Here is a 27804-nt window from a genome sequence, read left to right as displayed (position 1 = left end):
ATTAATGGTATAGCCTATCATTGGATAATGCCACACTCAACCAAAAGAATGTAGGAAGCTCTAGTTAGCGATTCAGCTCATACTGTCAAGAGATATTATTCTGACTAGGACCAACCATATGTGGTGTTACCCGCAGATCAGTCTAGGTCCGCTATTGTTGATCACACATCTCCATCTGATATACAATAACTAGGATTAGATCTTTTTTTGCAGATGACGCTAGTAACCAATACAATTATATATACAGCAACAAAAGGAATGATGAACAGTATTCTTAAAAGTATCATTGATCGGTCGTCAGGAAATGGTCTTATCCTCAGTTTTAAAAAGACGCTACACATTCAGCTCCGCACATGTAGGGGTACTACACGAATGATATGTCCGTACTGACGAGAATTTAAACTGAGAAAAGAACATTTTGGAATTCCTTAAACAGCTTATTTTTTGCACATTCACACTTGGAATCACTGCATGTCTTGAAGAGAGACAAATCAGTAAGTCGACATTTTTGCATATTTTACTTCAGTAAAGATATATGTAACAACGTCCTGGAGTAGCTCATTATTAGGAAACTTAGTCTACACCACTCAACATGTGGTGCTCTCCCAAGATCATCTTGTAGACATCTCTTTCAGGATTTAGGTATTCTGACTACTAATATGCAGTATATTTATTACATCAGGAACTTTGCTGTACATAATTCAGTGCATTTATAAAGAATCGACGATGTACATAACACCAGAAGATAAAATTACATTCATTACGTCAGTGTAACGTAGTCCTTAGCACAAAAATTGGTGCATAATGCTGTATTCAAAATTTTTGATCACTTACCTATATATATAAAATGCCTGACAGATAGCAAATTCAAATAAACTGAAAATGTTCTCCCTTGACAACTCCTCCTTTTACCAAGAAGAATTTCTACTAATGTGACGTGTAAAAGGTGGTGGGTGAGAGCCCTGTAATTGATCAGTGCCTTACAAAATAGTTCACGGTTGCAGGGACTGAGTCTCGGGCTTTCGGAGCACCTGATGATGACAGCGTCATCGTTTGACGGAACATTGAGCCCGTTGGACACTAGTTTGTCGACAGTTACGCTGGGAGACTGACGTTTATGCAGTACCACGGCTTTTTATGAAAATGATTTGGTTATCTGATCCATGCCATACCAAATTAATACAGATTTACTATGGTTTACTAAAATCATCCCTTCCAAAAGCTTGGTGTTCTGTGAAATTGATCACAGTGATTTATTTTCAGAATCCTTTTCGAAGTTATACAGCAATACGTTTGCAACGACGTAGATATCAACAGTATGTTAAGCCTTAACCTTTCACTGTTTCTTTACAGGGTTAGAGCACGGTTACAGAAATCTGGGACTTGTAAGGGTGCTGAGTAAATAATATTTCGAGTCGGAACGCATGTCTGGAAACGTACCGTTCCTTGCTACATCCATTTGAAAACGTATTGGTAACCAACCACTTTTACAAGTAATTTATTAAGCGTGACCCAGTACACTACTTGTTTTACAATCATGCTCGTTAAAAATCAAAGAAAGATAACTCGTTGACGGCTCGATTCAAAGCGATTTAGTACGGTTTCTTGCAGTTCAGAAGTGCGGCGTCTCCCTGGAGCACCACAGTCACGCCTGCTCACAGTAAAGGTACTTCTTTCTTGAAGCCGTTGCGTAATTACAACGAGAAGGATATGCAATGGAGTCGGACGTTGTGGATAACGATCTTGATAAAGGCGACGACCAGCTGTTTCATTACCGTGAGCTTCGCCGTACGGAAGGATCGTGTCGGTATAGTCTGCAAACGTGTACTCAACAACGTTGCCCTGACACTCACAGACACGAGACTGGAGCTCGAACCAGGTGGTAGAGGTAGCATAGACGTCAAATGACATCAGCCGATCCGACAGAAGCAGCACTCCTCCCTCCCTCCTACCCTGTGCCACCATTACAACCTAGTTGCATGTCTATCTAGCAGACAAGTTTACAACCGGCTGCAGTACGTAAACGGTACGTTTCAGGACATGGATTCCAGTTTATAATATTGCCTACTCAGTAACCTCTACAAGTCCTAGAAATTTGTAAGAGCATACTGTATAACAGATGGTCATGAAATATTTTTTGCTATTCCCTGCCCATTTCTCGGGGGTACAACTAACTGACTGTCTACGTTCAAATGTTCAAATGTGTGTGAAATCCTACGGGACTTAACTGCTAAGGTCATCAGTCCCTCAGCTTACAAACTACTTAACCTAAATTATCCTAAAGACAAACACACACATCCATGTCGAGGGAGGACTCGAACCTCCGCCGGGACCAGCCGCACAGTTCATGACTGCAGCGCCTAAGACCGATCGGCTAATCCAGCGCTGCCGTTGTCTACAGTTTGTGCCAACTTCATAATTGAAGATACCACACAGCTTCTTTTGTTTGCATCTGCACGTTAATTGTGGGTCAAATGGTCTATTACCCTAGATGTAAAGAAGAAAAGGGGAAAGACTGAGCAGCTGAATGTGTTTTTGGTGGCCACAGTATGTTATCCATATTTCATTTTAACATTTCATCAGGTTATTGGTACTTGTCGGAGTCCCACACGGATGTTTGATACATTTGAGTGCCATATTTCAATGTATCTGTTCTGTCCTCTACTTATCCGATCTGTTGAATGTATGAATGAGAGTGTGCAATGATTTCAGTGTGTAGATCCGTGGGAGCGTAGTAGTCTGCCAGTGTGTCAGAACCGCCAACTGTAGGAAACACTTACCAGGTAGTAAAGTGGTTTCTGTTTGCCTTGGACGAACCTTTTTTACTACAATAGGGGTTCCCCTTGCCACTTCCGTAACTACGGGGAGCGATTTTGGTTGGAGAGCGAAGGCACGTGGAGGGTTCCGTGGGACGTGAGACCTACTGGCGGTAATTGTACCTTTTCGATGAGAAGTTAATGTGGTGTTTTATGTAAGTTTTTCAAAGTTAGTCAGAGTAAATGATTCCTTTCATCGTTCATAGTTTATTATTATGTGTGGCAAATTTTACGACTGTTAAATGCGTTAAAATCCAGGGTTGGTGTAGGCTATTGTCCAGTTGAACTGTTAATCAAACACGTGTAGCCGTGTTGAGTTTATTGTGATTCAGTTAATTTTGTTTAGTATCCCTTTCGCGAGAGCATATATATTGCGTATGATTTCTGTGATTTTATGACTAAATCTTGTGCAATACGTCTCACTTGATAGCTTTCTTTGTGCACACTTTTGTTTGTGAGGACCACGTGGTCGTGATCTAAGGAGGACGTTTATGGTGCCAGGGCCATAGTGATCCTGCACTGTAGAAAATGTGAATTAATTATGATTCTTAATTAGGCTTAATTTTTACAGCAATACATTTCAAATAGAAATTTTATTAATTTATCCCGCATGTTGAAATCAATGGAACAGTCCTTCTTGCTGCCCACGTTTGCTATGGTGAAGGTTTTTAGTTCTTTTCCTTCCTGTTAGTCCCTCAGGTGTATGTGAATATAAGTGTTCGTAATTAAACCATCCTTTGAACATTCCTCTTCCATAGGTCATAGACCTTGCAGGGGACTCGAAGTAGTCATCATATTACTCACTATATTCGTTCATGTAACGAATTCATATTTTGGTAACGGAGATTTTTTATTTCATTTCCATACCCATGTGACACTCACTCTTGTTGCAGGGAGAAGATGTGCTGGTGACCGTTCAGCAGGGAACACTACGAGGAACCACAGCCACGAGCGTCTACAACACCTCTTACACGGCCTTTTTGGGTATCCCGTATGCCGTGCCGCCAACCGGGAAGCTGCGTTTCCTGGTGAGTTTTCAACTGTTAGTGAGTAAAGTTGGACAGCTGTCAGAAAGTGACTGGGCGCATAGTTTCTGAACTGCACTTGCTTCAGTCCACCGAGGAATCTTAACAAAAGTAACAACATAAAAGAAGAAAGCGTCGAAGAGTATATAAAATGTAGCAAAACCAGTATAATAGGGAGTAACAAACAGCGTTTCGGATAAATAACTCGTGTTGGAGTGTAGAAATAATTTGTAATTTATAAATGGGATGTCAGTTTGGCATAAAACAAGTAATATAAATGCGAACAATGATTATTACATGCTGTAAGATAAGATTCTTTTAAAGCCGACATGTGAGGCACCAATAGCGCCATTATTCTTGAGAAGAAACTTTCAGCTTGACGAGGATCTGAAGGATGCAGCAACTCGCCTTCCTGAAAGCCACCGAAGCATCTTATGTAACACTGACCTGCTGTTCTGCATGCGATTCGTAATTTATATAGCGTTCCAGGTAACTGAAGGTAAAGGAAAGAAAGAACAGATTCGGGTTTGACGCCTCGTCAGCGTCGACGTCTTTAGTGAGAGCACAAACTAGGATTTATTTAAGGATGAGGAAGGAACTCAGCCGTGCAGTTTCAAAGGAATCAACCCGGCATTTGTGCGGAGCAATGTAGGAAATCATGGAATGGCGGAGGATACCTCTTATCACAACTAGTTAATTTGTCTCCTGTTCCACTCGCAAATGGAGCACTAATTTCTCTTTATCTTCGTTTCATGCTCCTAACGTGAAGCGTCCATTGGTAGCAATACAATCTCTCTGCAGTCATCTTCAAATGCCCGTTGTTTAATTTTTCTCAGAATTATTTCACGAAATGAATGTCGTCTTCCCCCAGGGATTTCCATTTGAGTTCACAAAGGATGTCCATAATACTCCATGTTGATCAAACTACCGGTGCAGATCAAGCCTCATGCCTTTGAATTAGTTCGATGTCTGCCTTTAATCTGACCTGGTGGTGATCCAAACTACTCGAGCATTTCTCTAGAACGGATTGCACTTATTGTTCTATATACATTATCTCTCACACACAAGTTACACTTTCCTAAAATTATCCCAATACTAAAATTCTCGCTTTCCCCACTACCGACATGACTGTGTCAAGCAGCAATCTACCAATATTGCAATCGAAAATTGCAGGTTTGTTTTTCATACTCATCCACGTTAACTTACATTTTTCTGCATTTAGAATAAGTTTCCATTCATTACATTCGCTAGAAGTGATAACTTCTTGTACACTGCAACATAATCAACAAATATTCGTAGGTTCCTGCTCACCTGTCCCTCGGATTATTTATGTATTTAGAGAACCGAAGGTTTCTTAGTTGTTAGGTCCCTTGTACCACCGTTGGTCTTTTATTCTTCTGTAATTTCCCTTTTCCAAGGTCTCCGTTTGTCTTCAGCTGAACTGCCTGCATTGAAATTCATTATCGGAGTTTCTACCCCATTACATCTACATCTACATTATACTCCACGAGCCACGTAACGGTGTGTCGCGAAGGGTACTTAAGGTACCACTGTGATCCCTCCAACCCTGTTCCACTTGCGAATAGTGCGTGGGAAGAATGATTGTTGGTAATCCTCTGTATTGGCTCTAATTTTTCGAATCTTCTCCTCGTGGCCATGTACCGAAATTTCAATAGTAAATCAGAAAACCTCAAATGCGTCTCATCCTTCTTCAGTCAGTATCCTTTAACAAGCGGTACTAATTCTGTAAGACCTGTTCTATTTCAGGTATGTGAGGACAAATGTTCTGTTAGAATAATGTGATGATCTGTCTCAGTTTCGATATGCAGTTAATCACGGCTCTAAAACAGAATTCTTCTTACCTGCACAGAAACAGGGTGCACACCATACGTTCTACGTTGTCCTAGCAGTCACTTCCTGCGTGTCATGAAGACTAACCTGTTGAGGTGGGCACTACATTTTCCGCCCAGTAGCGAAAGTCGAGAACTCGCGTCCGACATCTTCGCAGAATCGTCGGAGACTGACACTTTCTCCACTCGGCTCGGAACCAGATGAACACGATCGACTGTGGATGCGGTGCGACAGTGAATTGAGGTGGCACGCCATGTGCGTTGGTAGCTGTTTCCATCAATTTAGCCAACCGCCGAAAGGAACCGAGCGTAGACTCGGAACCGAAGCGGCAGGTGCCATTCGTCCCGTGTCACGACTTGCAATCGGTTGTGCCAAGTGCTCTCAATAGCGGCCAGAGTAGATTCCTCCACATTTCGGATGAGATCTCCAGTCAAGCATACCGAGTGCTCAGTAGCCTTCTTTCACGGTCTGCCTGGTATTTCCCAGATGCTATGTTCGCCACGCTTGTTTCCTATTTTTCGGTTGCCTGCTCTGATGGTTTCCTGGTACGTTAAGCGTGAACTGCCACATCGTAAAAAAATTTGATAATTAACTAACGTGACCTTTGACTTAGACGCAGAAAAGCCAGATATTGCATTTAAACTCTCTTTTGGTATCTTTGCCAAGATGCATATATTTTAAAATTATTTACTTGTCTAAGATAAAAACTTGTAAAATATTTGATTATAAATGATTATGTTTTCATCGTGGCTGCTGTAAGGAGAGAACAGTTTAGGTACAGGATGAATGGGCGGTCGGAGGTCCTCGTTTCTCGGAGTCTCAGAGAACGCCAGGCAGAGTCGAAGAAAACAGCTACAACACGCGATGAAGACTCCGTCTCTCTTGGCAGCTAAAGTACTCCCAGATTTTCTGGAAACACTTTCAGAAGGGGGAGGTTGAACAACAGTTGCAGTGTGGTATCTTCTGACTAATAAACTGGTCGCTTAGGGAACGTCTTGAACACACAAGCTAACGGCGATATACTGCGCGTCGTTTGGACCGTGGCAGTAGAAGATTCGCCTAGTATTGTTAATTTCCGAAGAAATCACTATGCGCTGTGTTGCTAAACACACTAACAGTTTTATGAAGTTCCAGGGATCCAACATAGAATACTCGTAGCCATTCATTATCTCCAACAATTACAAAAAAAGGCCAGATGATTTTTTTACACCAAAGATCGTTGTTGCAGCAAAGAGCGTTGTCGTCTCAATTGCGGTAGTGCATCATCGCTGGTACTCGCAGCCGGAATATCGCAATAATATTACATTAGGTAAGAACAAAACCATGGACCTTTCGTTGATGAGGAGACTTGCGTGCCTCAGCGCTGCAGATACCCGTACCGAAGGTGCTACCACAAAGCAGGGGTATCTGTTGAGAGGCCAGACAAATGTGTGGTTCCTGAAGAGAGGCAGCAGCCTTTTCAGCAGTTGCAAGGGCAACAGTCTGGATGATTGAGTGATCTCTGGCCTTGTAACACTAACCAAAACGGCCTTGCTATGCTGGGACTGCGAACAGATGAAAGCAAGGGGAAGCTACGGCCATAATTTTTCCCGAGAACATGCAGCTTTCCTGTATGGTTGAATGATGATGGCGTCCTCTTGGGTAAAATATTCCGGACGTAAAATAGTCCCCCATTTGGACCTCCGGGAGGGGACTACTCAAGAGGATGTCGTTATCAAGAGAAAGAAAACTGACGTTCTACGGATTAGAGCGTGGAATGTCAGATCCCTTAATCGGGCAGGTAGATTAGAAAATTTAAAAAGGGAAATGGATGGGTTAATGTTAGATATAGTGGGAGTTAGTAAAGTTCGGTGGCAGGAGGAACAAGGCTTCCAGTAAGGTGACTACAGGGTCATAAACACCAAATCAAATAGGGGTAATGCAGGAGTTGGTTTAATAATGAATAGGAAAATAGCAATGCGGGTAAACTACTACACACAACATAGTGAACGCATTATTGTGGCAAAGATAGATACAAAGCTCACGCCTACTACAGTAGTACAAGTTTATATGCCAACTAGTTCATCAGGTGATGAAGAAATTGAAGCAATGTGAAATAATTCACATAGTGAAGGGTGACGAAAATTTAATAGTCATTGGCGACTGAAATTGGGTAGTACGAAAAGGGAGAGAAGGAAATGTAGTAGGTGAATATGGATTGGTGCTAAGAAATGAAAGAGGAAGCCGCCTGGTAGAATTTTGCACGGAGCAAAAGTTAATCATAGCTTACACTTGGTTCAAGAATCATAAAGGAAGGTTGTATACATGGAAGAATCCTGGAGATACTAAAAGGTATCAGATAGATTATATTATGGGAAGACAGAGATTTAGGAACCAGGTTTAAAATTGTAAGACGTTTCCAGGAGCAGATGTGGACTCTGACCACAAACTATTGGCTATGATCTGTAGATTGAAACTGAAGAAACTGCAAAAAGGTCGGAATTTAAGGAGATGGGACCTGGATAAACTGCCTAAACCAGAGGTCGTACAGAGTTACAGGGAGAGCATCAGGGAACAATTAACAGGAATGGGGGAAAGAAGTACAGTAGAAGAAGAATGGATAGCTCTGAGGGATGAAGTAGTGAAGGCAGCAGAGGATCAAGCAGGTAAAAATACGAGGGCTAGTAGAAATCCTTGGGTAACAGAAGATATATTGAATTTAATTGATGAAAGGAGAAAATATAAAAATGCAGTAAATGAAGCAGGCAAAAGAGAATACAAACGTCTCAAACATTAGATCGACAGGAATTGCTAAGCAGGATGGCTAGAGGACAAATGTAAGGATGTAGAAGCGAGTATCACTAGGGGTAAGATAGATACTGCCTACAGGAAAATTAAAGAGACCTTTGCAGATAAGAGAACCACTTGCATGAACATCAAGAGCTCAGATGGAAACCCAGTTCTAAGCAAAGAAGGGAAATCAGAAAGGTGGAAGGAGTATATAGCGGGTCTATACAAGGGCGATGTTCTTGAGGACAATATTATGGAAATGGAAGAGGATGTAGATGAAGATGAAATGGGAGATACGATACTGCGTGAAGAGTTTGACAGAGCACTGAAACACCTGAGACGAAACAAGGCCCCCTGGACTAGACAACATTCCATTAGAACTACTGACGGCCTTGGGAGAGCCAATCCTGACAAAACTCTACCATCTGGTGAGCAAGATGTATGAAACAGGCGAAATACCCTCAGACTTCAAGAAGAATATAATAATTCCAATCCCAAAGAAAGCAGGTGTTGACAGATGTGAAAATTACCGAACTATCAGTGTAATAAGTCAAAGCTGCAAAATACTCACGCGAATTCTTTACAGACGAATGGAAAAACTAGTAGAAGCCGACCTTGGGGAAGATCAGTTTGGATTCCGCAGAAATGTTGGAACACGTGAGGCAAAACACCCTACGACCTATCTTAGAAGCTAGATTAAGGAAGGGCAAACCTACGTTTCTAGCATTTGTAGCCTTAGAGAAAGCTTTTGACAATGTTGACTGGAATACTCTCTTTCAAATTCTGAAGATGTCAGGGGTAAAATACAGGGAGCGAAAGGCTATTTAAAATTTTTACAGAAACCAGATGGCAGTTATAAAAGTCGAGGTACATGAAAGGGAAGCAGTGGTTGGGAAGGGGGTGAGACAGGTTTGTAGTCTCTCCCCGATGTTATTCAAACTGTATATTGAGCAAGCAGTGAAGGAAACAATAGAAAAATTCGGAGTAGGTATTAAAATCCATGTAGAAGAAATAAAAACTTTGAGGTTCGCCCATGATATTGTAATTCTGTCAGAGACAGCAGAGGACCTGGAAGAGCAGTTGAACAGAATGGATTGTGTCTTGAAAGGAGGATATAAGAGCAACATCAACAAAAGCAAAACGAGGGTAATGGAATGTAGTAAAATCGGGTGATGCTGAGGGAATCATATTAGGAAATAAGACACTTAATGTAGTAAAGCAGATTTGCTATTTGGGGAGCAAAATAACTGATGATGGTCGAAGTAGAGAGGATGTAAAATGTAGACTGGCAATGGCAAGGAAAGCGTTTCTGAAGAAGAGAAATTTGTTAACATCGAGTATAGATTTAAGTGTCAGCAAATCATTTTTGAAAGTCTTTGTATGGAGTGTAGCCATGTATGGAAGTGAAACGTGGACAATAAATAGTTTGGACAAGAAGAGAATAGAAGTTTTTTGAAATGTGGTGCTACCGAAGAATGCTGAAGATTAGATGGGTAGATCACATAACTAATGAGGAAGTATTGAATAGGATTGGAGAGAAGAAAAGTTTGTGGCACAACTTGACTAGAAGAAGGGAGTGGTTGGTATGACATGTTCTGAGGCATCATGGGATCACCAATTTAGCATTGGAGGGCAGCATGGAGAGTGAAAATAGTAGAGGGAGACCAAGAGATGAATACACTAAGCGGATTCAGGAGGATGTGAGTTGCAGTAGGTACTGGGAGATGAAGAAGCTTGCTCGGGATAGAGTAGCATGGAGAGCTGCATCAAACCAGTCTCAGGACTGAAGACCACAACAATAACAATGATGTGTGAAGTACGCTAGCCCCCATCCTATACAGAACGGCGGAATATCTGTTTTGAAAAACCCATCCGCGCCAGGCGCTCGGGCACAACTCACGATCTTCCTCACGTGGCACCATGGAGTGGGCGACCCATTTACCAGAATGCACTGAAGCCCTCCTGTCGTCGCAAAAAGAAATCAAGAAGAAAGTGACCCCCTGCCGTTCCCTCTCAACACAATGGGCCACGACCAACCATCCTGCTCTGCGGGGCCAGACCAGCACACGGCCCTTAACAGCAACACTGGAACCAGATTGCACTGAAGGCCTCCCGTCCTCCCAAAAATAAACCACAAACAAATCGACCCCCCTCCCCCCGATGCAAAGGGGCAAAGGTCATCACCCTAGTGGAAGGGCTTAGTCGAATATTGTTGCAAAGATTGAATTGAACGCCTTCCTCCATGACCATCGAGTGGGTGTTTTACTGGTCACTTAAACACACTACAAACCGGCAGGCGATTTCCGCCTTTGCTACTTGGTGTGTTACCACCTCGACCACCATGGTGGAGGCACGGCACTGTTCTTCAACAAAACTCTTGTCCATACCCAAAATACTCTCCAGCCAATGGAACAGATAGTGGCCACAGTGGTTACTGTCTTCACACCCTTGCTGCCATTACCTTTGCAGCAGCGTATTTGAGCCTAAACAAGCCCCTGCTGGAAGTGGACCTCTGCACATAGGAGTCCTTTGACAGGCTCGTCATTGCGGTAGATCAATGCCAAGCACCCAAATTGGCATTCTCAGGCCTGTAACACCAAAGACGGGCTCCTTCTTGACCTAGAGGATATTTTAGCACTGTCGGTCTATGGCCCCCACGAACCTACCCATATCCTAGTCCATCCCAGCCACCTGTTCTGGATGTGGTCTTCAAACACATCACTGCTCAGGTTTCATTAGAAATTGTCCACGAACTGGCCTCTGGCTATAAGCCAGTACTCCTCCACTTAACCGAAGCTGCCCTTTCCTTTGATCGTTCCACTGTGATCCTCACCAATTAGGACAAATTTGCCAGGTTACTTAATACCACCACTCAATACGACCTTGACTTTACAATAATAGACAATATAGTCTGTGCCATGGATTACCTTACCGCCAAAATTCAGAAAGCAGTGAAACTCTCCACTTCCACTACACCTTGGGATTTCACCCCACTGGACCTTTTGCCTCCCCTGTTACAGGAGCTGAAGGTGCAAAAGAACAGCTACCTCCGGTGGTGGAAGCAGTTTCTCGATCCTCGGGACAAAAGCCAAATGAGACGTCTTAATCGCAAATTCTGCCACAGGCTCGCCAACTGGAAGTCCGAACAATGGGAGGACAGGACGTCCCCATCAACAACAGGCCCATCAGCCTCCGAAATATTACGGCAAAGGTCCTCTGACGGCAGCTGGGACGATCCATCCTGAACAGTTTGGATTCACTTTGCACCTCTCTGCTGAACATCAGGTCCTACGTATCACTAAAGAAGTCAGCAAAGGCTTCAACACCGCCAAGTTGACAGAAGCCCTTTTTCTGGACTTGCAGAACGCCTATGACAAGATCTGGCAAAACAACTTAGTACACAAGATGCTGACACAGACCTCTACACAGGATATTTATGTCAAGATTGTGGATGACTTCTTCTGCAGTAGGACTTTCCTAGTGGCTCAATGGGGAATGCGTTCTGGCATTCGCCAATTCTCGGCACGCACTCCATAAGAATTAGTGTTATCTCCCATCATTTTTAATATCTGTGTGAATGATACGCCAGTCATCCCTGAGTGCCACCTAGCACAATATGCTGACAACGCTTCGCTATATACCACTGGCCGCATTACTGACGCCATCACCGCCCACCTCCAACGACAGATGGATGCCATCATCATCTGGTGCTGAACAAGCAAAATAGCTCTAAATGCCGCCAAAGCTACAGAAGTCTATTTCACTAAACGGCGCCCAGTTCTCCACCTCAATATTTCGATTGCAGGTATGCAGGTGCCATATTCCCTGACCACGACCTATCTCAGGGTCGAGATGGGCCACAAGTTTCTCTTTCACTCTCATGCGGAGTATGTCGCCAAGAAGTGGCAAAAGCTGACCAGACCATTGTACCCACTCTTCTGCAGTAGGGAACTTAACATGCATACCACATCTACCATACATTTATCCTGCTTGCCCTCACGTATGGCTCTGCTGCGTGGGACACCAGGATGCGCCTGTAGAACAAGTTTATCAGGTGGAGCCTGCAAGCCATGCCACTCACGAGAATTGTCACTCTCCACGAGGAAGCGGGTATTGTGCCCCTCAAGACAACCATACTCAACAACACTCAGCAATTCTATGAGAAAGTGGATGACCTGCAGTACATTTTTTATGGGTTACGCCACGTTGGGACCACACTTCCACGCTGCTCGCATCGACATCCGGTTGCCCCTAACCATCCTAGTGGAATCGGATTCCGACTATGGCTAACGTAGGCCTGGCACTCCCACCACAGATGCGTCCTTTGACGAGACTAACCCCCCATTCTAAGTCCAATACTTTCCCACCATACCTGCCCGTGTTGGGCTAAATTTTCCTGTAGAATTACGTCTACCGTGGGCTCCAAGTTTTGTTTCTATAGCGTGTTGAAGAGTGATTTTGTAAGGGTTATTTTGTCTTGTAAAATCATGTAAGTGCGTTGTAGGGGAAGTGCTTAATAATGTGCAGCCTGTTTATGTAGCCCTGAAGAACGACTACAAAGGTCTGTGCAGCATTTTCGAAGGTAGCTTTGGAGATACTTCCTTTTCATATTTGCCGTGCTGACATCCCTAAAATAGCTCCAGCTATAAATAATCGCAGATAAAATCTGTAGTTTAGACAAGGCACAGACTTTAATAAGGGGGCCATCTGAATTATATCCAAGGCTGGTCTTGCTGCCCATTTTAATGCCACCCTGAATAAACATTTTTTGGTTAGGTATATTAATCTTCGGTTTTCGTTGAGTGTGTGTCCTAGTCGACGTCTTACCGCCCTGCGAGTTTTGAGAGTGGACACAGTAAATTTCTAAGCACCATTCTCTCGGAAAAAGCATTTTCAATGTTTTTCTCGCTCTCGGTAGTCTGTTGCGTGTTTGTAAACTTGATTCAGGTGCCAAGCCATGGTCAAAGTGTTTTAAACATTCATTGTAGATGGCACATGGTTCATGTGCCAAGCACTGCTTCCCTCTGTAGTTCGAAATGTCATGCTTCAGGGCCTCCTACACTTAGCCTAGGATGGTTTGAAGAGATTTCTCACACGTTTTGGGTGAGTGAGACAGCGTTCTGAGACGCGTAGAAATTTCACAGATGTAGAGAGACAGAGAACGGTAATCAAGGCTCTTGTTCCGCACGTTCTACACAATACTGTTGAGTCAGATAAAGCTATCCATCCATTCTATGTAATTCCATTGCTAACAAGTACCTTATTTGCTTTTTAAAGACACTGCTGCAACATTGTTGTCATTGCAGGCATCACCAAATGCTGTATGATCAAACTGTCTAATATTCATTCATCACAAACGGCTATTAAAAATTCTTACTCTGTCACAGAAGAATGGAAACAAACTTCTGTATTCAAATGAGAAGTGATCCGGAAGACTGGCCATGTTTATAAGCTGCAAAACAGAAAGACGTATTCACGATGTTGTCATTTGTTCCTGAACAGCATAGAGAGTTTCACAGTAAACTTTGTAACATCTGATCTCAAGAATGATATACACCAGTGGTCGACAGGCCTTTTTGCTCGAAGAGCCAAAACTGACATTGTAGGACGGTACGTTGGGCCTTATATGTACCGATTTTGTTTTTAATTGGCAATTTACGTAAACTGGTATCTTATGAGTCCTCAGTAGACTAGCTACAGTTAGGGCGCTCTGGTTGGTACAGGAGAGGAATTCGTGATGGGGAAGCATCCAAGCAGTCAGAAGCCTGATATTGCAAAATTTATTGCGAGCAGAGTTAGTAGCAAAGAAGTAATAAACTTAAGCGCCATGCATGATGTGGCAGTTTTCAATGCATCTCATTGGTTATGACATCATGTCCTCTGAAATGTTTCTTACTGTGATATAATTTTGCAAATTCATTTAGCGATATATGTTCATACCATATGCAAAATATTTCCCGAATGCAGTAATAAATTATAACGTCATGTCTCATGTGGTACTTCTACTGCATAAACAGCGGAAAAGTAGTAAGCGTTTATTTATTGGCTTTCATCATTTTGTAGGGGTTAGAAAGTAGACTCCTCATGAAAAAGGCCCAAAGGTACTGACCGGCCGCCGTGTCATCCTCAGCCCCTAGGCGTTACTGGATGCGGATATGGAGGGGTATGTGGTCAGCACACCGCTCTCCCGGCCGTATGTCAGTTCCTGAGACCGGAGCCGCTATCTCTCAATTAAGTAGCTCCTTAGTTTGCCTCACAAGGGCTGAGTGCACCCCGGTTTCCAAAAGCGCTCGGCAGACTGGATAATCACCAACCCAAGTGCTAGCCCAGCCCGACAGCGCTTAACGCGGGTGATCTGACGGAAACCAGTGTTGGTTCAAATGGCTCTAAGCACTATGCGACTCAACTTTTCAGGTTATCAGTCGCCTAGAACTCAGAATTAATTAAACCCCACTAACCTAAAGACATCACACATATTCATGCCCGAGGCAGGATTCGAACCTGCGATCGCACCGGTCGCTCGGCTCCAGACTGTAGCGCCCAGAAACGCACGGCCACTCCGGCCGGCCGAAACCGGTGTTGCCACTGCTGCATGGCCGTTGGCATTCTGTTGGGTTTAGCATGGATAATAGTTACAAAGCTTTGAAATTATGTGTTAAGTCTGCTGCAAGTCGCTAAGTGCTTTCACTCTCAAATACTGGGTGTATAAAGTCGGTAACTCACGCGTCACGGGCTCACTTCCTTTTCACCATCCTCTCCTCCCTCCCTTCTGCAATGCTTTTCCTTGATAGGTCGCCAGATATTCCACCCACAGTGATTGTTGTTTGGCAGTAAGAGATACAGTGATCAACCAGAATATTATGACTACCTACGTCGTAGCCGGTGTGTCCACCTTTAGCACGGATAACAGCGGTGACATGTCGTCACTTGGAAGCAATGAGGCCTTTCTAGGTTGGAGGAGGGAGTTGGCACCATATCTGCACACAAGTCACGTACTTCCCTTAAATTTCAGAGGGGGCGATGAGCTCTGATACCACGTTCAGGCGTGTCCCAAATGTGCTGGATCGTATTCAAGTTTGGCAAGTTGGAGGTTCAGTACTGCCTTCCTCCAACCACTTCGTCAGACTACTGGCATTGTAACATGGTGCGTTATTTTGCTGAAAAAATACCACTGTCGGTGGGAAACATGATCGGCAAGAAGGGGTATACATTGTCTGCAACTTGTGTACGACTTTCCTCGGACGTCATGGCGTCTTGCACGACTTCCAGGGGAATCACGGATGCCCACGTGAATGTTCCCCAGAGCTCAACGGAGCCTCCGCCAGCTTTTCTCCGCACCACAGTGCTGCTGTGAAGAAGCTGTCCGTCTGAAATGCGACGGATTCGCGCCCTCCTATCGGTATGATGAAGCATGTATTGGGATTCATCAGGCCATCCTACAATCTGCCACTCTGACACGGTTCAGTGCCAATGGTCACGTGCTCATTTCAGTCGTAGTTGCCGATGTCGTGGCGTTAACATTGTCACCTTTATTGGTAGTCGGCTGCGGAGTCCCACCGTTAGGAGTGTTCGGTGCACTACGTGTTCACACACACTTTTATTCTCCGCATCATTAACGTCTGATGTTAGTTCCGCCACAGTTCGCCACGTGTCCCGTTTTACTAGCCTGTCCAATCTACGACGTCTAAGATCTGTGATGAAGAATGGCCGCCCAACACCACGACAACGGGACGTGGTTTCACCTTGTTTTCGCCACGTGTTGAAGATACTCACCACAGCACTCCTCGAACACCGGATAAGTCGTGCAGTCTCCAAAATGTCGAGCATCCGGATGATCACAATCTGTCTTCAGACAAACTGAGCCTGATCGCGTGTCTTCCCCATTTTACACACAGACAGCACGTTCACTGATAGTGCATGCACCTTGATTGTGACTAATAAGAGTCATTCGTGACCAGGTGACGCTGCTATCGCCTGGACGGTTTAATATCGAAAGCAGATCGGTGGCCATTGTGTTGTGGCTGGTCATTGTGTGTGTATTAAGGTTGCTTGATATCGGTTCAGTGGTTTAGGAGGAGATGTGGAACACATATATATACACACCTAAATACATATGTATCAATACATCCATTTTTATAATATGTATGCATACACTTGTTGAAAGACTTACTTAATTGTTCGTTTCTGCCAATCTTATTTACCATTATTTTCTTATGTTGTCACTGGTTACAGGAACTGATTTCCGAATTTTAGAACACAGCTGAAGATATATAACTACCACAGTGTGGGTACCAATTTTTCTTCTTGTTTAGTTCTGTGTCGATTCCAGTTATATGACGTATCTTCTGTTATATAGCGAAGCAATCTGTAAAGCAATGATTTCGACATTTAAAGTCAATTGAACACTTTACTGTCGTCCGCTATTAGATCGTCAAACAGTGTAACAAAGTTCATTGGTCAGTCGAGCAATGTATATCAAATGTTTTCTTTTTGCTGCACTTTCGGCTTATCTTTTTAATAGAAGAGTGAGCAGAAGTAGTTCTACATACACTCCTGGAAATGGAAAAAAGAACACACTGACACCGGTGTGTCAGACCCACCATACTTGCTCCGGACACTGCAATAGGGCTGTACAAGCAATGATCACACGCACGGCACAGCGGACACACCAGGAACCGCGGTGTTGCCCGTCGAATGGGTCTAGCTGCTCAGCATTTGTGCACCGCCGCCGTCAGTGTGAGCCAGTTTGCCGTGGCATACGGAGCTCCATCGCAGTCTTTAACACTGGTAGCATGCCGCGACAGCGTGGACGTGAACCGTATGTGCAGTTGACGGACTTTGAGAGAGGGCGTATAGTGGGCATGCGGGAGGCCGGGTGGACGTACCGCCGAATTGCTCAACACGTGGGGCGCGAGGTCTCCACAGTACATCGATGTTGTCGCCAGTGGTCGGCGGAAGGTGCACGTGCCCGTCGACCTGGCACCGGACCGCAGCGACGCACGGATGCACGCCAAGACTGTAGGATCCTACGCAGTGCCGTAGGGGACCGCACCGCCACTTCCCAGCAAATTAGGGACACTGTTGCTCCTGGGGTATCGGTGAGGACCATTCGCAACCGTCTCCATGAAGCTGGGCTACGGTCCCGCACACCGTTAGGCCGTCTTCCGCTCACGCCCCAACATCGTGCAGCCCGCCTCCAGTGGTGTCGCGACAGGCGTGAATGGAGGGACGAATGGAGACGTGTCGTCTTCAGCGATGAGAGTCGCTTCTGCCTTGGTGCCAATGATGGTCGTATGCGTGTTTGGCGCCGTGCAGGTGAGCGCCACAATCAGGACTGCATACGACCGAGGCACACAGGGCCAACACCCGGCATCACGGTGTGGGGAGCGATCTCCTACATTGGCCGTACACCTCTGGTGATCGTCGAGGGGACACTGAATAGTGCACGGTACATCCAAACCGTCATCGAACCCATCGTTCTACCATTCCTAGACCGGCAAGGGAACTTGCTGTTCCAACAGGACAATGCACGTCCGCATGTATCCCGTGCCACCCAACGTGCTCTAGAAGGTGTAAGTCAACTACCCTGGGCAGCAAGATCTCCGGATCTGTCCCCCATTGAGCATGTTTGGGACTGGATGAAGCGTCGTCTCACGCGGTCTGCACGTCCAGCACGAACGCTGGTCCAACTGAGGCGCCAGGTGGAAATGGCATGGCAAGCCGTTCCCCAGGTCTACATCCAGCATCTCTACGATCGTCTCCATGGGAGAATAGCAGCCTGCATTGCTGCGAAAGGTGGATATACACTGTACTACTGCCGACATTCTGCATGCTCTGTTGCCTTTGTCTATGTGCCTGTGGTTCTGTCAGTGTGATCATGTGATGTATCTGACCCCAGGAATGTGTCAATAAAGTTTCCCCTTCGTGGGACAATGAATTCACGGTGTTCTTATTTCAATTTCCAGGAGTGTACAATGTCTTTCTCTCAAATCACTATTTCTCGATGAGATTTGAGTGGCATCAATAGTGGTGCTTCTAGAGGCGCTTGGCTAACAGCGGCCTATGGGCCCCAGTCCTTGGGATCTGGACATGCAACAACGTCGTGGTGCTTCATTATTTACTTCCAGACAAATCAATGACTCACTGCTCATGATACAAATGTAGCTTGCAGCGCCGCTACTGCGTAAATATCCCCGCTCTATGCGTCGTTCGATTCGTGGCCGGTTGTAGCAATGCTGGTAACACATTCTGTCCTCGTAATTAATGCAAATACGCCTGCTATCATTCTGGAAGTTCAATGATGATTGACTGTAACGAGAACGCTTCTCACTCGCTCCTGTATATAGCAGTAATTGATGAGTACTGGTTAGCCATCCACCAGTTATTGCAACTACAAACCATTCTGAGATTCGAGATAATTGTCGATATTATTACGGCCGCAAAAGAAAATACAATGAAACAAAGAAATAAGCCAGAAGATAATAATTGTTCTGAGAGTATTGTATGAAGAGTGGTAGTACAAGCAACGAAACCTATGAACTGGAGCGAAGATACAAACAATTGTTAATCCATATAGAGGTAAAGCCCTGATTGAATCTATTATGATAATTTATTAGTAAGCGTTCCGTGCGATCATGAGCGTTTCATTTCGAAGCTAACCACAGAATTCGTTCCTGTAGCACTTCAGTGCAAAGATAACCCAAACACAAGGCGAATAATACTAGCATTTGAACCCCAAATGTTTGACACTGAGACACAACCACGATATCAAAGCTCGAGTGGCAGTTGCAAAGTGCTGTGCCACTTTGAGAGGAAGGGACAGTGGGCATGAACGAAGGGTGTTCGATAAGTGATGCTACAAAATTTTTGTTTCGACCGATTTCCGTTGAAAAAATGCGGAATATTCCCACCTCAGCTCCTATGGTTTCACAAAGTTCAGATTGGGGGCGGCGCTATATGTGGTCTTCAAAATGGCGTCTGTAACGGACGCGCGTTTCAACCAGAGAGATCTCTTTTAGTTAGTTTTGGCAGAAAACCAGAGCATCACATTCATAGGCGCCTGCTGAATGTCTACGGGCGGTTGACAGTGGGCGAAAGCAGCTATTGGGTGAGGCGTCTGTCATCATCGCAACTAAGTCATGCAAACCAGTCCAGTCTGCCGTGTGCCGGCCAGCTGCACACAACTGTGATTCCTGCTGTGTGGAACATTCGGAAACCGTCATTCGATGAGGTCGACGGATCACCAACAAACACCTCACTACTCAACTGGACGTCTCTGTGGTAGAGCTCACACGTTTGTCCACCAATTGTGGTATTCAAAGGAGTGTGCCTGCTGGGTTCGTCGTCGCCGAGGAGATGACCATAGAGAGGATGAAGGTCCATCTGTGAGGAACTGGTACCGCTTTATGATCGTGACGATTTTTTATCGAACATCGTCACAGGTCATGATAAATGGGTTCCTCACTTCGAACCAGAAACAAAACGGTAATCGATGGAATGGTACCACAACATTTATCGTCTGAAGAGAAAGTTCAAAGACACGCCTACAGCAGGTAAAGTTATGCCGACGGTCTCCTGGGACTCTAAACGAATTTTGTTTGATGTCATACTGCAACGATCAGCTTTGAAGTATATTGCGCTACCTCGCAAATTGAAGAAATGACTTCAGAATTTTCAGCGCCCCAAAAACGCAAACAAAGTACTCCTTCTCCATGACAATGCAAACCTCACAAAAGTCTGCGCACTCGAGAGTATCTCACAAAACTTCATTGAACTCTTTCCCCACATTCACCCTACAGCCCAGATCTAACACTACCGTTTTCCATCTATTTGGTGCAATGGAGGATGCACTCCGTGGAAAGCAGTACGTGGATGATTGGGAGGTTATTGATGCAGCAGCACGTTGGCTCCGACTTAGACTAGTAGGGGGGGGGGGCGGGGGGGGGGGGGGGGGGGTACCATGCAAGCTTGCAGGCCCTCCCAGTAATGTTGCGTTTTATTGTAGATTATGCCGAAAAATAGAATTTTGTAGCCAAAAATGTGGGGAATTTTGTTGTGTGTTGCAGTACGGAATAAAACCAACCTGCTTTCAGAAAAAAAGTGTTTGCATTACTTGTTAAACGGCCCTCGTATGTTTCCCTGTGATCATGTTTAGCATATACGAAGCAAAAATCAAAGCAATAGTAATAATAATAATATCAACAACAAAAGTATCTCTCTTTGGAAAAGACATCTGTTTCTTATGGTAGCGTTTTGTTAAAATACTAGGGATAAATTTATTTACCATAGCGTTTCTGTTTTCCGTATGTTACAAAGTCCATTCTTTTCTATATTAGACAAATTTAATTTCTGAAAACTTCCTGGTAGATTCAAACTGTGTGCCTGACGGAGACTCGAACTCGAGACCTTTGCCTTTTGCGGGCAAGTGCTCTACCAGCTGAGCTACCCTAGCACGACTCACGACTCGTCCTCACAGCCTCAATTCTGCCAGTAGCTCGTCTCCTACTTTCCAAACTTCGGAGAAGCTCTTCTGCGAAGACTACAGAGTGAAAATCTCATTCTGCAAATTTTATTTAATTATTAAACTTTATGGACGGATGCCTACCTGACGCACAATTGTCTAGGGGGAAAATTGAGCAAAATGCATGTGTGCCACCTATCTGCGAAACGAGTATACTTTGTTTTGTGTGCTCTTGTTTTTCATCTGCTTTGTGTATCATATTAACTAAGGTGGAATTAGGTGCCCACTTCAGCATTTGCAGAATAGCCTAATAACCGCCACAGTCAGGTTGGCGAATGTACGAACATATTTTCGTTAATGCGCTACGCTGATAGATCCTGGTAGAACGCAATTCCTTGTCTCGTGAGCTAGCGCTCGGTGCCTTATTTTTTTCGATCATGATATTTATTCAATTAACTCGCTTTCGGGGCCTAGCTACGCAGCCATCTCAATCGTGACATGTTAGTTTTGAGGATACGAACGTAAGGGAAACACAACAGCCAGTCTATGAAGGGAGAGAATCTGCTACCTGGTGGGGAATCGACTCCGGGATTCTTTGGTTACCAATACGCTGTGCTGACTGCACAGCTACTAAAGCGGTCTACGAGCAGGTATCGTATTTAAAATAGCAAATCAGATGTAAAGGGAAATGTCTGTTGACAGAAAACTAAATATTATGAATTTTGCGCTACTGGCCATTAAAATTGCTACACCAAGAAGAAATGCAGGTGATAAACGGGTATCCATTGGACAAATATATTATACTAGAACTGACATGTGATTACATTATCACGCAGTTTGAGTCCATAGATCCTGAGAAACCAGTACATAGAACAACCACCTCTGGCCGTAATAACGGCCATGATACGCCTGGGCATTGAGTCAAACAGAGCTTGGATGGCGTGTACAGGTACCGTTGCCCATGCAGCTTCAACACGATATCACAGTTCATCAAGAGTAGTGACTGGCGTATTGTGACGAGCCAGCTGCTTGGCCACCTTCGACCAGACGTTTTCAATTGGTGAGAGATCTGGAGAATGTGCTGGCCAGGGCAGCAGTCGAACTTTTTCTGAATCCAGAAAGGCCCGTACAGGACATGCTGAAATGTAGGGTTTCGCAGGGATCGAATGAAGGGTAAAGCCACTGGTCGTAACACATCTGAAATGTAACGTCCGCGGTTCAAAGTGCCATCAATGTGAACAAGAGGTGACCAAGACGTGTAACCAATGGCACCCCATACCATCACGCCGGGTGGTACGCCAGTATGGTGATGACGAATACACGCTTCCAATGTGCGTTTGCCGCGATGTCGCCAAACACGGATGCGACCATTATAAAGCTCTAAACAGAACCTGGATTCATCCGAAAAAATGACGTTTTGCCATTCGTGCACCCGGGTTCGTCGTTGAGTACACCATCGCAGAAATTCCAACGGCCAGTAGTATATATTACAAAGATTATACGTGTTTCACATCATTTTGGGCTCTATATGAGTTCTGTAAGTCTTCCAGCATGAAAGAGAAAACAAATCACGATTCTAAATACAATAAAAGGTGCCGAAAGTAATGTGTGGTGATATTATAAAGTACATAGAACATTATTGTGTACGAACTCATTGTATCGCTTTTCTAACATTGGTGACGTGTGATCCCAGAAAATAAGTGTGCGATGAAATGAGTTATCAGAAATCAGTCACGTTTTGGCATCCTTTTCATATTTTATTTTAGTGTGGCGATAGTAAATCTTCTATTCTGTGAAAATAAATTGATTGAATTCATCAGTGAGAGAAGATATGTCTCCTGGGAGATTAGTCATAGTGACAATTTTCTCTAATGTTTCATAAATGTCATTGTGATGAACCTCTGCTAAATCTGAAATTACCCTAGGAATACCTTACAGGCTCCTCAGCCGGCAGGAAACTGGGAAGGAGTACGCAACGCCACCCAGTACGGCAGCGACTGCGTCCAACAGGACGGCAGCGGCTCCGAGGACTGCCTCTACCTCAACGTGTACGTGCCGGGCGTTCCACAGAAGGGCGGCAAGCTACCTGTGATGTTCTACATTTACGGTGGCGCATTCAGAACTGGTAGTGGTTCCGACCAGGAATACGGCCCCGATTTCCTCGTGTCCTACAGTGTCATACTCGTCACGGTTAATTACCGGCTGGGGCAGCTATGTAAGTGTTGCTTTCCGATATTCTGGTCTAGAGGCAGTGAGAAGGTATTGGGCCCCAGGTTCGATACCAGCCACTGCTTAATTTTGGAATGTGTGTATTGTTCGACGAATAGATCCGGAATAAGGAGACACAACCACTCAGCCCATGGTTTTACCAAAGAGGATGAAGTAGTGGATAGAACTTAAACGTAAAACTGCCCTAAGGCCATAATAATCGGCATTCATCATCAGCCTTATTTTTTGACATAGTCAGAACCTTCTAATGAAGCTGTCGATTCAGAAAACTTGTAGATAATCAAGATCGTCAGAAGGCTATCTATCTTGAAAGGGCACGTGTTGTGTACAGAGGTTTGCGTAATGATCGACTCACTATATTTATGTACTGCAATAAGCAATACATTTAAACAATCACTTTTTCGAAACCCCGACATTGCCTCCCATTGCGACGCAGAAGTTTGAAATTTGGCTCAAAAATGCCTGCCACCTTCCACTGTAATGGAACAAAACTACGCCGCCCTGGGACGTCATCCTCGAAGTCAAGGACGCTTCAAACAGCAAGGTGTCGCCACTTGCAAAGAACGGCCAAGGCTCAGAAGATCACGTCTTGTGTGAGGTGGGTTAATGGTGTCACACTGGTACCAAATTTAAGTGGTCTCACGATAGTGCCAAATGGCGGTACAATTCTGCCACGCCTAATCGTGGCCGTGTCAAGGCCGTCACAGGCCCTCTTACCCGCATTTCATCCCTTCTACTTATGCCTTCTAAACGCGCCTGTGGTTGTTAATAAGTGAATACTGTGTTTGCATTGTGTGCACAATTCCACTTAGCGCGCATTACGTAGTTTGAACGTGACCTATAAGGAAACGTGCTACTACTCACCAAGGGTTTGGACTTCAGAAGAATAGCTGCCGTCCATGTTCCTAAAATATTCCAATGAGATAGGAACGGGACCTCTATCTTAGAGTAGACAAAATCTATTCACTGTAGTTGTATTTATTGGAACCACTTATGCACATGTTAGGTCATTACAATTCTCAACAGCAATCGCAGGCATCGCCTGTTCACACAAGGGGATTCTGGCCTAAAATTTTTCAAATAACATAAAATATAAAAGGTCAATAACATAAATATTAATATAATATAATATAAAATTCAGGGTAGTCAATTATTTTAACTGAGAGAAAGACTCTCTGGTTGAAGACTATCAGAATGTCTCACTGAACAATGTTACAGGCTCTGACAAATTTTATTCCCCACAAATGCTAATCAAACGTGGCCATCGAGCGCACGAAGGAGATAGGTTACGTTAATTTCGGGAAATTCTACAAGCAGGACAGGTCTTCCTACTTCGAGCTTCGTATCTCTGGAGTAAAAACTGTCTTGTGGCACGACATTTACATTTAATGGCGTGCTACGTTCTTTACCTTGTGTTGCACGGCGTCGTCGGCTTGGCTGCAGCCATGTGTCGTCGGATCCGTAAATCGATCAAAATCCTATACTGAGCCTGTGTGATTCTATATCACCAAACTTGCCCCACGTTTTCATGAAGCGAAAAACGTTTTAATCCTAGTCTTCTTTTAATGGCTAAGCACACGCCAAGGCTGGCGCTATTCGCTATTCTCGCAGGACTTTAACTATATTAGGTCTCTTCGTTCTCTTCTCTGGACATTTACTAAAAGACTTAAGCCAGATCTTGAGTGAATTTTGGAGCCAGGAGAACGAAGGGTTCACACCAGACTATCTCCTTTTCCTGTCGTCATGTCAGAGAGAAGCCCTCTGACCACGCTCGACGACCACTCAAGGGAAAATGTCTGTCGCGCTGGGCAGTTACGCATCTCCTCAGCCTAGTTTCCCTTCTCTACTGTGGATGGAGCAGCCAATGGCAGTCGCACTTTGTAGTAGCCACGGCAGCTCATTTAGCAAATGGCTTAGTAAGTACAGTGTCGTATAATCGGCTGGCTTTCAAGTGAACAGTATTAACACTCCATCATCCACAAGCGGTAAGCTACGTCCTCACGCGGCGCTCACTCTATATTCTGTTCTTCCCCCATTTCCCTGCCTTGCCTGTCACCTGCACTTGACCTTGACTAGCCTGCGGCTCTGCAAGCCATTGTGCCAAAGCGTGGCTAACTAAAGCAGGCTTCCTTTCCAGTGATAATTCCATACTGTTTCTACTTAAACGTACAAATTTACGTAAGGAAGTTATTCTCGTCACTCTCGATGCCACATATATTAAATCTCAAACGCGACGAATATACAACCAAAAACCTGTCCCATGTTGCAAAACCAGTGCCTAGCAAACACTAAAAACGACTCTTAAAACTGAGGCATGTAAGGTGTCCAAAATCACGACGCCTTACATCCTTTGCGACTGAAGTCAGAACCACAACACCCAACGTTAAAATCACGCGATTTTCTGATGGGTAGCCGAGGAAAGCATTTCTGAGACACCCGACCAGAATCGACACGGAAGGGCCCTAGCAGGTGGCCTGAAGGGCGTCAATGAACGAACAAGTTCCCTTAGGTCGTTGATTCCAACACATCTCGTTATATAACGACAGATCGGAATGCTATCAGCAACAGGGCGACGTTCTTGACAACCTTTGAAGCGGCTGACAGCCCCGGACATTTTAATACCTCCACAGGAACATTGTGAGGATGCATCCCTATTGGCTATGGAGGGCAGTGCATAAGCAATTGTTGCTCTGGTGTGCGTGCTCAACCACTGGGGGCAGTTCAAACCCATCCGATGGAATTTGAACGTGACCCGAAACACGAAAGGGTGCTTACGCTACTTCATCTTTCTTGTTTCACGCCCTCCTGTGGCGAGATCACAGGTGAGGGTGGAGGGGGCAGGTGGGGGAGAGGTGTCATTGACACATGCGTGAATAAAACAGGGAATGTCCTTCTAAAACCTTGTAGTTCGGCAACATCCTCGGTGGCACCCGTCAACATTTATTGAGAATTTAAAAACTGAACTTGTACACGGAAAACCTGTGAGGTAGTCTTAGTCACCTGCATGACTGCAGTTGCTTCTCTAAAGGCACATTTTAAAAATTCTCATTTAAGCTGGGCGATTGTCACCAAGAAAGTTTCAACGGGACACTCCCGTTTTATTCATGCATATGCCAGTGCCTCGCCGCTATACCCCCACCCAGTAATCACACCACAGGATGCCGCGAAACAGGGTGGCTGAAAATGCATAAACACATTTTGCTGGTTCAAATGTCGTCTAATGGTTTTGAACGGTCCCTAATCGTCCAACCCGTACACTGCAGCAAAGGGGTACGATCACTCTCAATGGGTATTCACACCCACAGAATCCTCAGGCGAGATTGATATGTCATAGACAACGACTATCTCCCCGATCGAGAGTAAAATGTGTTGCATCTGAATAGGCCAATTTCGACTCAATTTACGTGTAGACGCGGTATTGGTATGCAAATTCCAGCCAATGAACGGCAGTCAACATGGGTTGTTGAACTAAGTGCCTGGTGCTAAGGCCGATTCGCAGCAACGTTCGCTTCACCAGCGTTGGGAGTCATTGTTGGTAGACACTTGGTTTACTTGGGCATTCAGATGCCAAAAAGTTCCGCCTCCATTCGCCCCTACACATTTCTGCAGTCGTCGTTCACGTGTATCTGTGGACCGTGTTGCGCCACAGTTGCCTCGGCGTTGGTTTTGGGTAGCGCCATTTTGACACGCACAGTGTACTTTAATCACCGGAGCATGTTAACAGTTTACACACTTACACATTTCGGAAATGCTTCCACCCTTGGCGCGAAGGTTAACGATCATGTCATTTTGGATGTCATACAAATCGCTCCAGTTCTGCTTTACGACAACGAGTGTACTGTTTTCGACATTCTCCCCCCTCCCACCACCTCCCAGTGCTTGTGATGCCACCTGTCGTCTGTGAATTGTTAATGCATAGGCAATGGTCCTTTTAACTTGGGTGGATCGTGTATATTTTAAAATATAGTTTATCTCTTGGTATACGTCGCATTAATTTTGCTTTGTAATTTTTGTGTGGTTAATTAAGATATTTTCATCTTACACCTGTAGATGCTTTTCGAACACATCATGAAAACTGAATACATATAATTGCGATCAGTATAGTTCCATATGTCATTAAGTACCTATATGCCATAGTAGCTTGCCTCGTTTATTAGTCACTTTCTTATGTCCGAGTTGCCGTGCTTAATTCCAGGTTTTCTGAGCACGGGAGACGCTGTCGCCCCTGGCAACGCGGGCCTCAAGGACCAGAGGCTGGCGTTGACCTGGGTACAGAGAAACATTGCGCGCTTTGGCGGCGACCCGCAGCGAGTCACCGTATTCGGACATAGCGCCGGTGCGCTGTCTTCCTGTTACCACTTCATCTCGCCACAGTCCTCAGGTGAGCAAAACTTCTGACCGATTTCCTCCATTTGTACTAAAGTTTGCCTTACAGATTCGCTGGGAGAATTTCTGTAGTTATCATGAACAATTTTATATCGTACTTCTAAATGCCGATTACAGAGCTGTGTACACAAGACACTACTATAAATGATACATTGGTTTCAAAAGCTCTAAATATTACTAAGTATTACATGTAGAAATACGATTGATGCAGGAATAGAGGTGTAATCTCGCCACATTCCTATTTTGAACTCTAAAAGCGGCCTATATG

The 27804-nt window shown here is 44.6% G+C and overlaps 1 protein-coding gene across 1 annotated transcript in view; it reads left to right on the top strand.

Annotated features, from left to right (window-relative positions):
• The window catches only part of LOC126355467 (cholinesterase-like), a 38589-nt gene extending 11041 nt beyond the window's left edge, over nt 1-27548 (top strand). The window contains exons 2-4 of the mRNA XM_050005782.1: nt 3710-3844; nt 22860-23136; nt 27346-27548. Of these exons, the coding sequence (XP_049861739.1) occupies nt 3710-3844; nt 22860-23136; nt 27346-27548 (615 nt within the window). The remainder of the gene's footprint in view (nt 1-3709; nt 3845-22859; nt 23137-27345) is intronic.
• Nucleotides 27549-27804: the final 256 nt, after the last annotated feature.

Source organism: Schistocerca gregaria, chromosome 3 (genome assembly GCF_023897955.1).
Source record: "Schistocerca gregaria isolate iqSchGreg1 chromosome 3, iqSchGreg1.2, whole genome shotgun sequence".
In the NCBI taxonomy this organism is placed as follows: Eukaryota; Metazoa; Arthropoda; class Insecta; order Orthoptera; family Acrididae; genus Schistocerca; species Schistocerca gregaria.
This window is presented reverse-complemented; position numbering and strand designations above follow the sequence as displayed.